General features: G+C 35.1%; 1 protein-coding gene across 3 annotated transcripts in view; it reads right to left on the reverse strand.

The window, feature by feature from the left end:
* Window positions 1–530: 530 nt before the first annotated feature.
* Window positions 531–13,330, reverse strand: part of Ubr1 (ubiquitin protein ligase E3 component n-recognin 1) — a 152,052-nt gene continuing 139,252 nt past the window's right edge. For all 3 annotated transcript variants that reach the window (XM_076850653.2, XM_076850652.2, XM_076850654.2), the window contains 5 exons: window positions 13,018–13,074; window positions 10,722–10,799; window positions 5,793–5,963; window positions 4,268–4,369; window positions 531–3,037 (listed from right to left, as the gene is read on the reverse strand). In XM_076850653.2, the coding sequence (XP_076706768.1) occupies window positions 2,896–3,037; window positions 4,268–4,369; window positions 5,793–5,963; window positions 10,722–10,799; window positions 13,018–13,074 (550 nt within the window). In that variant the 3' untranslated portion in view covers window positions 531–2,895. The remainder of the gene's footprint in view (window positions 3,038–4,267; window positions 4,370–5,792; window positions 5,964–10,721; window positions 10,800–13,017; window positions 13,075–13,330) is intronic.

A 13,330-nucleotide genomic window follows, 5' to 3' on the forward strand; every position in this document is an offset into this window, starting at 1 on the left:
TTTATTTAGTTCTCCATAGCCGAGAATCTTTTCTTTGTGTTTTAACTATAAGAACTTGATATATCTTGGTTGACTTAAATCTGACTGGTGATCTTTGACCTGTTTTTGTGCTGTGTTAAAATGTATGTATAATATGTCAAATACACTTTACTGTCATGTATATCTAAAAACAACAAATACAAATAAAAAGTGTATTTAGGGTATTTGTATAGCATTAAAAAATAATATAAAACATATGCATATACCTAAATACATATATTTGATATGAGTGCTAAGTTATTTATGATGCAGTATATGATCAAAAATTTTTGAGATCCATTTACACTAAAAATTTCCTTTTATGAAAATTTCCTGGGCTGACAAAGAAAATTTTATTGCGAGCTTCCTTTTAGGTATAGATTTTTATACTTCAATCCCAAATCCCCAAACATGAGAAGTCCCTTTTTTCCTTTTAAATATACACATATATTTTATTTCAAAAAGCACAAGAACATTATACAAGTTTTAAATTTACATTTTTGCAATAAAAGATATCAATATATGTATTATTTGTATAACTTCATCATGGATGGAATTTGAATCAGTGGTATAAACATGTTGCAGTCACTAAATATAGAACATCACAGTGAACCAAAATGCATAGTCGTTACGAAATGACAAATGACCACTAAAAGGTGAACTCACAGCCCATACACCAACATAATAAATTAATTATACAGATATATGTTTTTCTTCACTGAATCATTAAACTTCTTCCAACCCCTCACCAAACATTAGAAAAACACAGTTTTGAAGCCATTCTGTTGAACCAATTCCTTCACGTACTACACTAAAGAAAATAAAGTGACTTTGTTGCTTGCTTGTAAGTAAACTTCATAAGCATAATTAAATTGTTTGCAATGATGAAGGCAAACTACTAGGACATTTGAATATCACTAAAAATCCCATGGGCCGGGGGCAGCACTGAGACATAAATTCATCTACAGTGCAGAGATCTCAATCTCATCAACAGAACTCAATATGAAATGGGATCTTTGGCAGTAAAGGCTGGCTGGCCAGTGCCAGACAGTCCCTCTGGCAGCTTGATAGCTTAACTCTAGTATTTATGAAGTGAGTATAAAAAGACCAGAAATAAAGTTAGTTTATCCTTGCTAAACGGAAGCCAATCACGGCAGAAGTCAGCATTTTCTGTGTTTATTTTAGCTCAGATTTTCCAGCCAAATAATCAATCCGACAAAATTATATAAGAAACTGAAGAAATGACCAAATAATTTAATCATACTGGCAAATGTGATAAACTGAGTACTGAATTCTTGGATCATCACCTGTTAATTGTTATGAATTATTCACTAGAGAGGCACCTATTTCCTGATACCTTCCAAATTGTAATTATCCAAGTAGAAAATCATGATTGTAATTCTGAAGCCAGCTCATGCCAATCCCTTACTGCAAAATTCACTTTTCTTTGTGTAAAAATACCAAAAAATCTAGCCCCAAATGTGCACCACTGATCACTTAGCAAATATATCTTTACTCGCTTGCCTTTGCTGAGCAAAGAAGGTAGGAAAACATTTATACACATACATGACAGCAGTAATCACGGGCAATATAAGATGCATTGAATGCATCATTCAAACTGATAACATTATCAGAGACAACAGAAGCTAAAATGGAAAGATTCAATTTATATTTATGTCTGCTGTTTTATATCACAATTTCTTGATATAAAAAGTTAAAGCCAAAAACCAAAAAGTCTATGCACAAATTTGGGAGAGCGCTATTATTTATAAACAAAATGGCTCAACCACAGCAAAACAGGACACAGACCACTGATCACATGGCTTGTTTGTTTATAGTAGTTAAAAAAACAGAGTTTACGAAAAGGTTGTGCAGAGATACCAAATAAACAATCTTCTTTTACAAAGACACAAAAGATAGCAGAATTGGCTTAAATCGGATTGTTGTAATTTACAGTTTTTATGCTTCATTCATTGGGGGAAATTTTCTTCTCCTCATTCTACAAATAGTTTATATCAGAACTATAACAGGTTTCTGAAATATGATGGTGCCAATTAAGAGATAAGAGATCTCACTGTAGAAACTTGACTTTGGAAAATGTAAAGCATAACTTAAACTCAACAAAGCTATTTGTAGTCAGAGGTGAGGATTTCAGGCTCTGTACCATCAGGAATGAATAACAAATATGTTATCCTAAATAACTCTTTTTAGGTCTACAAAGGGAATGATACTTTCCATACTGGCAGAACTTGCACTCTGTCCAAAATAAGATTTAGATTGATTTCTGGCTAAAGCAGCTGGTGGCACATTAAAGATATTTCCTCGAAAGGAAAATAGTAAAGTTTAATTTTTTGAAATCTTTCTCAAAGGAAAAACACTGCAAGTTTTCTGCATCCCCTCTTTAGTTTCAAGAAGAACATTATATATTATTAGAATCGTGTCAGTGATCCAATGCTACCTGAACTACTTGGGAAAACACCAAATACAAAACTGCAGAAGAGATAACCAACATATAAAAATGTCCACAACTGTTGATGTGACTTCATTTACCAGGTGGATTAAATGATATGAAATAGGACAAAGGAAATGAGTTTCCTGGAAATATTAGCAGAATCAGACACTTGGGGTGAACAAGCATTTCTTTAGTGTTCCAGAACATAAAACAGATTATTAGTCGATGTCCTTTTTTCCCTTAAAAAGTGTATTTGCTAATTGAAAGCAATACACTATTAAGAAATTTCTTAATGATATATGTGAATCTGGACATGGAACAAAAGACCCTCTAATACTTCCCCAGCCCTCAGAAAGATCTCCATAATTTTAAATTAGTCTTAATTACTGTTGTTATTTGTGATTGTCTTGAGGCAGAGTTGGAGCTCACAGTAATTGCCAGTTGAATCCAAATAACATCTGATTAGTTTCCTGGCTCCTAGCAATCTCTTCTATAATGCAGTGTTGTTGCCAGACCAAATGGAGCTTCCTGTATCGTTCACGAGATAAATGAAGAGGGTTGCCCCTCCTTCAGGGGAAAACAACAAACAAAAACAAGAACAACAACAACAACAAAAAAAACACATAAGTTTGAACCAAATTATAGTAACATCTTTATTGTCTAATTAGTATGTACTATACTAGGGGAAATGCTAGGTTGATACCAGAAGTGAAGAAAAATGAAAACATTTAGAGAACAACCTAAATGTTCCTGGAGATGAGAGGCATCACCAGGAGAAGGCTTAAAAAGAGATATCACTTTACTGTTGAGCTAAGAACTTGGTAATAGCACTTTGTTAACAAAACAGACATTTACTCCTTGATTATTCAGGAAATAAGTCAAGGATAATAAGTCAAGGATAACTCGGACATAATAAGACCTCATTTAGGTTGCCAGTAAGATTTACAACTTGAAGTTATTTCCTGTCAATTAGCCTGAACGGAGCTCTAATGGCTTTCTGACCTATAACAGCTTATTCAGCTTCAATTTATGATCCTTGCAAAGCACAGGTTAGGTCTAAGGCAAACACAAAGTCCTCAAGTTATATTCTTCTACTCAGAAATATTTTGTTACAATTATCCTTATGATACAAAGCACCTTGGTGCTTAACAAATATATATATATATATATACATATATTTGTTATATATGTATATATATATATTTGTTATATATATATATATATTCTGAGGTGAGGGTCTTCCTATGTTGCTTAGGTTGACCTCAAATTCCTGGGCTCAATTGAGCCTACTATCCCAGTCTCCTGAGTAGCTGGGACAAAAGGAGCATACTGCCATGCCTGGCTTAGGAAACAGTCAAATAAAATACCTTTCAATACTAGAGTCCCGAAGTTTGTAACACTGAGTAATACCTAATCCAAAATGGAAATAATGAATATCCACTCTAAACCAGATTCCCTCACTGGACACTACAGATTTATTTCTTTTACATACCAAGGCCATACCTTCTAAGTAATTAGGAAGACAGATCAGTTAAAGAAAATAGAACATGCAACATTCGAATGGTATCTTTAATAACTTTGGAAAGTGTTACCTTCAAATGTGGAAAGCACAAAGTTATGTAAAATTATGTGCTACTTTAGGATGGCATCACGTTTAATATTTTAAATTTGTAGCAATAAAAATATTTCTTGATTCTTAGCATTAGCTTTTATCTACATGCAGTAATGTGATTAAAGATTTTTAAAAATTGTACAAGAGAATTGATTGAAGCCTTCCTATTAAAGAAAAATTCTTACTTCAGCCCAGGGTCTGTTTCTCCATATTCATCCAAGTAAGGGGCTGGATAGGCACACCCTCTGGCTTTTCCTTCAACCAGGACCACTCTGCATTCTCTGATTCTGAAACATAAAACAACCAACAGGAAATATTGTTAAGTTCATACGTACAAATGTTAGGCACTGCATCAAAGTTAATCCAGAGTAAAGACATAGCGGGTATCTGTAAGGAATTCAGAATTAAGACAATATAAACACAGTTGAATATAGACTAAGTTGTGTTTTGTCTAAATAAAAGAGAACAAACATCATTTTTTTGTTTATTTTTTCTTGAAGCAACAGGAAAGGATCTGTGGGAAATGGGACAAGCAATACTAGCTGGATATACTGAAGAAAGGAGGCTGTCCTACTTGAGCCACAGATACCTTGAAAAATGGCAGCTGGGGCTGTTCCTGTACTGTTTCCTAACTCACAACCTGGGGAGTGGGGGTGGAAAGAACTTAACAGAACAGAACCACATCTTCTAATCTGACAACTGAAGGTTGTCAACATAATGTCAACTAGGGAAGTGTAAAGACACTTCTGGTTAGAGCCAACCTCCAACAGTGCAGATTACATAAAGAACCACTGTCAGGTAGACTTATAGAATAAAAAAGTACTACAGAAAAAAATTATAAAATAAACAGTTGAAATGATGGTGGTTTTCTCTTGTGGGTTCCCTAGAAAAAGGCAGATATTTGGGTTTGGCTTTTATGCAGGCTATCCCCTTAGTTCAAAAGCTGCCTTTGAGCAATAATAATACATTTCCACAGTTAGTAAGACATTTAGGCCTATGTAAAGAGAAGCTGCATTACATGGGGAGAATGGAAAGAAAAAACACATATCAACTTTAAACTTCATTTCTCTGAGACAATCTACACTCATAAATAAATATTATTACTGTTCAACTCTCGACCTTTTGCTGAAAAACTAGGGGAAATGGTAGGTTGATACCAGAAGTGAAGAAAAATGAAAACATTCAGAGAACAACCTAAAGTAACAATTTACATTTACTTTTTTTTTTAAAAAGAGAGAGAGAGAGAGAGAGAGAGAGAGAGAGAGAGAGAGAATTTTAATATTTATTTTGTAGTTTTCGGCGGACACAACATCTTCGTTTGTATGTGGTGCTGAGGATCAAACCAGGGCCGCACGCATGCCAGGCCAGCGCGCTATAGCTTGAGCCACATCCCCAGCCCTACGTTTACTTTTTAAATGTAAGTTTCAGGACTCCAAGTTTTTTCATTATACCTGAATATTGCACTGAGTCACAACCCCAGACCTTTTGTATGTTTTATTTAGAGATGGGATCTCACTAAGTTCTTAGCCTTGCTAATTTGCTGAGCTAGTTCTGAACTCCCAATTCTCCTGCCTCATCCTCCCCAGCTGCTGGTATGCTCTAACTTCTGATCAGTTGTTCATTATTATCATACTATACATGTAATGACCTCTATATTGGATCCACATTCCCTAAGCTCCTTATCAAACTTCCAGATCATGCATTACTCACTTTAGGAAAATGCAGACTCCTGCTCCACAGTGAAGTGCATGAAATATGCAAGCTCCAACCTCTTCGCCATTTACGATTTCTTGGCAACAAATGTTCTGAGAACATAATATGGCCCCACAGAAAAGACAGAGGACAGGATGCTTTCGTTCATCATCTGCAGATCGTGGACACCTGAAAAGGAAAGGTAACAATTAAAGTGGCAGAAAAACTAAACAAAAAAGCACCATATATCTAGAGTTAGCAATGAAACATGTTTTCATACTCGCTCCTTTCCAGCAAGGAAAGATCTTAAAACACAAGGGACTATTTAATTGGGTGATTCCTTTTTAATAGCTCCCCACTAAGGGAACTTAAAAAATTTTTGATTTGGGGGCTGGGGTTGTGGCTTAGCAGTAGAGTACTCGTCTAGCATGGGTGAGGCCCTGGGTTCGATCCTCAGCACCATATAAAAATAAATTAACTAACAATATTGCATCCAACTATAACTAAAAAATAATTAAAAACAACAACAACAACAAAAAAACCACTTTGATTTGGTTAAGGATGTAGCTCAGTGTATGCACATGTCAGGCCTGGGCTTTACCCTAGCACCAAAAAACAAACCTTCTGATTAGTCCACAGTAAGAAAATCTATTATTAAATATATAGTATCCTAATAATTCACATAATATCTAGGACTAAATATGCCTTGATGTGAAGACTCATTTATAGAATCTGGTATTCATTTAATAGTCACCTACCTGCCCTATGTTGGGTCCCCAATGTTGAAGGAATATGATCTTGTGTGTAATAGTTTAAAAAAATGACGTTTTATAGTAAGGATCCAAAGACTTTCCTCTTTGAAATATTGCACCTTCAGGATTGAAATGATTGAGTTGATGTACTCCTTCCAACTCAGTAAGCATAGCAACTCTTAAGAAGGAAAAAGTGACAATTGACTTACATGACTTACATGAACCAAGTAGTACTTTGAAACTTGACCATTTTACCTGGTGGTATGCAGGAGCCTTACTATAATGTTCCAAAAAGAGGAAAAATGGCTATCTTTGAGATAATAGAGTTTCCCATACTTTCTCTCTGCGATATATGGACACAATGGAAACATATATCAAGAATCCTTAATTTAGATAGTAAAAAAATAAATAAATACAACTAAAGGAGACATTCACCTAGAGTAGAATAAATGGCATCAAAACAATCTCCAATGTGGGGGCTGAGGTTGTGGTTGTGGTAGAGCACCTGCCTGGTACATGAAGGGACCTGGGTTTGATCCTCAGCACCACATTAAAAAAAAAAAAAAAAAAAAAAAGAATCTCCAAGGGTATTGACAGTTTCTTTTCTTATTCCAACTTTCTCAAGCAAGATAAGAAAACTACCATGTCTACACAGGAATAGAGGAACTCTATTTTTTTGTGGTGTGGGGGATCGAACCCAGTGGAACTCTGTGCATAGGCAATCCATTTCTGTCTCCTAAAGTTGAGGGGGGTGTTTTAACTTCTTTGGGCGGGGGTGAAGTATCCCAAAATATAATTAAAACTCTTTTTAGATAAAGCTCAAATCTTATTTCACCTGTAAAGCAGGATGGCTGAGTCTTAGTTACCAGCCATCCTATAGATGAAAAGGTAAGGCAGGGGAAGGATGTGTAAAGGATATTAACTAAGCAGCATTCCTCCAGCACTAGATGGGGTTTGGTTTTAACAGGAACTGGTGATAACAGTTAAGTGGCAACATCATTCAGGAACATCTTCACTATGATTAAAGACTTAACACTCTTCTAAGATTCCCCCTAAGAGGAAACAATCTGATATCCTTTAACATTTGGAAGATAGTATCTTTTGGGCTAAGGTTGTGGCTCAGCAGTAGAGCGTTCGCCTAGCATGTGCGAGGCCCTGGGTTCAATCATCAGCACCACATAAAAATAGATATTGAGTCCAACTACAATTAAAAAATAAATATTTTTTAAAAAAGATAGTATCTTTTGACTTGGCTTCTGTAGTAGCAATGCAACCCTAAGAATAGGATAATCACTGGGGAATGGTATTAGTCAAATTATATTACTATATTGCATGTATTACAAATAAGTAACAACAAATCCCATCATATGTACAACTATATTGCACCAATAAAATATGGGGAAAAAATAAGAGAACCACTGGATTTAGAGCTGTATGCAATCTTTGAAATTATCTAGCTAATTTTTTGAAGGATGAGAATAAAGTGGCTCAACTATTCCTTTAGTTGGCTGACTAGCAAGGGAGTTAATAAGACCAATTCTATGGTAACAGAGGCTGGAGTATGGGATACTCAAGTCCCCACTGGGACAGTTAACCCCTGCTAATTTCATACCATACAGCAATCAATATTAGTACATCATCAGTAAGACTTGAACAGACTTTGATTTTTCAGGCTGCTGAGAATCTTGCCATTTAACAACAAATTACTACTAATTTTATGTCATCATTATCAATTTGGTATGTGATAGAAGGATACATAATTATATCTAGAGAAGTTTTGGCTTATTATTTTAAAAATATATGCACTGTGATTCAAATATGAAATATTCCAACAGTTAAAGCAGATATGAATACAAGTCTCTATTCAGTGACTGACATTTCATTGGTGATCATTGATTTTGTTATTTAAATAATATAACTGCGGGCCAGGGCTGTGGCTTGGGCCCAGGCTGTTGCTCAGTGGTAGAGCGCTTGCCCAGCATGCGTGAGGCACTGGGTTTGATCCCCCGCATCACAAAAAAATAAATCAATAAAATAAAATAAAGGTACTGTGTCCATCTACAACTAAAAAAAATTTTTAAAAATATCACTGCAAGTAAAGTGTAAAATAATAAAACATCTTAAAACTATAAAAATTATGTCTAACTTTATATAATAATATCATTTCTCTTATAAAATAACTAATAGGTAATTCATACATGATGTTACTAATGAGTATACTTTGTTTTACTTCTCACCAATCTTTGTTATCACCCTGTTCTTTTTTCACTTGAAACGATCAATGAAAGGAGAGAAGAAAAAAACAAAATTTGAGAACCACTGCTTTAGAGGTTTTAAGGGACACTGGCATGGTTCCAAAAGAAGATGAAGGGGATTTTTTTTTTTTCTCCAAGATCCAAGCAGGCTTGTCCCTGAGTCATAATACTATTATCTGTTTTGCTGTTATGATGGGTTTCCATAAGATTTTATTTATTTTTTAAATATTTTTTTAGTTACAGTTGGACACAATGCCTTTATTTATTCTTATGTAGTGCTGAGGATCGAACTTAGCACCTTGCACGTGCTAGACGAGCACTCTACCGCTGAGCCACAACCCCAGCCCCCATAAGATTTTATTTTTAAAAAGGGTTCTTACAACTTAACAAAAAAATTTTGAAGAGTTACGAAATATGGTGGGATAGGCAGCTCCAGATATTGGTCCCTCTGATAAACCGCCTACTGAACTAGGAAGAACTATCTGAAGCAACTCTTTTGGGACTCAAGGCTAGCTGAATATTTGCAGCAACCAGGGGAGTGGTATATTTTGGTATTTTATGTAGCAGCTACCATTCTCTACCCCCAGCGTCGTGACAGGGAGTTATGGAGATGGAGGCTTATTTTTCTGGTGTGACTTGTTTGTGTCAGGGTATGCCAAAGAAACCTTGTCCTATGGAAAATGGAATTATAAGTTTAAATTTAACTGGTAGTTCATAGAGGGACAAACAAAAGCACGTGAAGAAATGAGGTCTCATACATTGCTGGCGAGAATGTAAAATGGTACAGCCTCTGTGGAAAACAGTTTGACTGTGCCTGAAAAAGTTCAATACAGAACCATATGACTTAGCAAATTCCACTCCCAGGTATATACACCAAAGAAATAAAGCATGTATCCATACAGAAACGTGTACATGAGTGTTCACAAAAACACTGTATGAATGTCGAAAGGGGGAAATAATACCATCATAAATATAATATGAATGCTTATCAATGGATGAAGAAATAAATAAACCAGGATATATACTATGATGGGATATTACAGAGCGAAAAAAGGAATAAACTACTGATACATGCTACAACTTGGATAAGCCACAAAAAATGCTGAATAAAAAAAGTTAGTTAGGGGCTGGTGCTGTAGCTCAGCAGTAGCACACTTGCCTAGCATGTATGAGGCACTGGGTTCATTGTTCAGCACCACATACAAATTAAAAAAAAAAAAAAAAAGAAAAAAGTTAGACTTGCTTTCTTCTACATAAAATTCACAATGAGAGGCCAAATTTTGTTTTCTATGATTTTCTAGTTTGGGATTTTACTTTTTTTGTTGTTGTTGTTTGTTTCTCTAGATGATAAAATTTGAAATATTTTCTTATACTAAAAATATTCAAATGTAATTTCCCAGGATTTTGTCATTGGAAAAAAAATGTGTACATGCTTATTTCAATAAAATTAATGTGAGAGAGAGAGGGAAAGAGAAGGAGAAGAAGAGGAAGAAGCAGAAGCAGCAGCTAGAACCACTTTAAAATTCCTTTTATATAATATATCCACAGCAGGAAAATTGAGAAAGACATAAAGTAGATCACTGGTTACCCAGGGAATAGAAGACAGGGGAATGGGAAGTGTTTGGAGTGATGAAAAAGCTTTGAAACTAGACAGAGGTGAGAGTTGTACAACACTGTGAATATACTAGAAGCCACTAAATTGTATACTTTATCATAATTATGTTATTTGGATTTCATATCAATTTAAAAAAATGACAATCACTTTTATGGAGGAAACTCAGTGGTCAATTTGAAAAAAGTTAAGTTTGTTGGTGGTAGTATAGACCAATTGCAAACTTAGGAAAATATTTAAAATACACACACACACACACACACACACACACGCAAATGTGCATGTGTGCACACAGACACACCACACTCACACATACTCCCTCTCTCACCTGAAATGAGAAGCTTGATTTAGGAGACAGCTGTAGTCATCAGGAAGCTCTATCAAACTGTTTCTTTTTCTAGGATACCTAGAAATGTAATTTAAAAGGCAATTTTATTTATGAGTAAATAAGCTCAGATAAAAAGTTGACCAATGGGCTGGGGATGTGGCTCAAGCGATACCGCGCTAGCCTGGCATGCGTGTGGCCCGGGTTCGATCCTCAGCACCACATACAAACAAAGATGTTGTGTCCGCCGAAAACTGAAAAATAAATATTAAAAATATTCTCTCTCTCTCTCTTCCCCTCTCTCTCTCACTCTCTCTTTAAAAAAAAAAAAAAGTTGACCAAGGTGTACTGGGGTTGTGGTTCAGTGGTAGGGCACTTACAGTGGCTAGCATATGTAAAGCAGTGGGTTTAATCCTCAGTACCACATAAAAATAAATAAATAAAATAAAGGTATTATTGTCCATTACAACTAAAAAAACATTAAAAAGATGAGGGCTGGGGCTGTAGCTCAGTGTCACAGCACTTGTCTAGCATGTGTGAGGCACTGGGTTCAATCCTTAACACCACATAAAAATAAAAAAATAAAGGCATTCTGTCCAACTACCAAAAAAAAGAAAGTTGACAAAGGTGGGGCTGGGGTTGTGGCTCAGTGGTAGAGTGCTCGCCTAGCATGCCTAAGGCACTGGGTTCGATCCTCAGCATCACATGAAAATGAAATAAAGATATATTGTGTCCACCTACAACTAAAAAATAAATATTAAAAAAAAAAGTTGGCCAAGGTGATAAAAATAAGAATATCTTTAAAATAATAAAAGGATCCAAACTTGAAATCCAACTGTTGAGTTGATTAAATTCAAACTTCTTAATCTAGAATTCCAAGTCTTTCATCAGCTGGCTTCGTTTCTAAACTCAAGTTCCACTATTTCCTAAGACTAAATTGTTTTAGCCTGTCTAGTAAGGGAACATAAAGTAGTAGTTAAGAACACAGTTATTGAAATTAGACACATCTGGTTATAAATCCTAACCAAATGAGGATTGAATATGTGTGTGTATGCATATACCACATATACATATATATATATTTAAATTTGTTATAGTGTCTCAAGTTTTATGTACATAACTAGATTATAAATTACTCATGACCAATGGCTATATGTATGTTTTAACTCTTTTTAAATCTCCCAGAATATTTTACTACCATGATGGGGAAATATATCTAAAAGGCACAAAATGACTTGAAATAAAAAAAAAATTGTGTGATATCACCAGTCCAAAAATATGTACTCATCTTACAAATCTTTGTTTTTCTCTATTCTGAGATCTTTCTTTTCTTAGTGAGATTTAAATACTGCTGGACCTAGACACAGGAGCTAGATCTATTATCATAACTCACTAAAGCTGGGTTACAAAGGGAAAGAGGCATATGTACATTTACACTGGAGTTGAAAGGAGTTCAGGAGTGAGAGGAGATAAGAAACAAGAGGCAAATGTACATTGTCTCATAATCTCTGTTTTCCATAGAAAAATGGTACTAGTGCTGGTACTTAGAGCTGGGGATCAATTCCTCTGTTTTTTCTAGTGATTCAATTCAAATAAAAGTAGACACTATCTGTTAGATTGATCCTGGAAGAAATACAAAGAAGACAAACATATAGTTCTCACCCTTGTTTACTTTTTAGTGATTTAGGGTGTTATAGGGTATATGTGAGCACATATTAGGTTTTATGAAGAAGATGGCATTTGATTTGGTACTTGAGGAAGAAATAGATTTTGACAGAGGTGATAGGAGGGTTGAAGATATTAGTTTTTTAACCATATAGACAGGAAAGCGGGGGAGATAGTTTTATTTTTATCTTTATTCTCAAAGAAAAAGAAGTAGAACCACTACACTATGATTTTAATATACCAGTAGTTCCAAGATGCCACTTCTTCTTTTTAATATGTACTAGCTTAAGGATGATTCTCTCAATAGGTGCTGGAAGACTGATGATTTAAGAGGGAAAGAGTCACTACCCTAAGAAAAAACAATCATAGGAAGAATCTGATTTCTGGCCAAGACTTAAGGAGATACACAGGAAATAATGTAGTGAGCAAGAATGAAAGAAGGCAGATTAGGGCAACCCCTGTTGGGTCCCTTTTTGCCCTGTGGGAGCTCTGACTCTTCTCACTTGAATAAAATCCTACTCTTAAAAAAAAAAAAAAAAAGTAGACGAAGAAGCATGCTCAAGAAATAAATTACCATTACACTTTGGAAAACATAATGTGGATCGAGTGAAAAGGCTGAAGTAGTAAAACCAACCTGACCACAGTGCTTTTCTGCTTCAAACAGCTCTGTAAGACAGAATCTGCACACCACCTATGTGGAGCCAAGAGGGGAAAAAAAAGAATGGATTACCACAGGTTCAGTGCAATATTCATCAATGAGCCATTATCTCTCTTTGTCCCTTTCCATGTTTCTCCTAAGTTTGTCTTACAAATTGTTCCTTTTCTTCTTCATTTTTTCCTCCCATTTATTTGCCCACTCTATTATTAAATCCTTTTTAAAAAGTTTTATCAATTAAGGTCTAACTAGAAAAACAAAAACTACTCTAAGCATTTAAAAAAGAGGGAAT

The sequence above is a fragment of the Callospermophilus lateralis genome, chromosome 3 (genome assembly GCF_048772815.1).
Source record: "Callospermophilus lateralis isolate mCalLat2 chromosome 3, mCalLat2.hap1, whole genome shotgun sequence".
NCBI lineage: Eukaryota > Metazoa > Chordata > Mammalia > Rodentia > Sciuridae > Callospermophilus > Callospermophilus lateralis.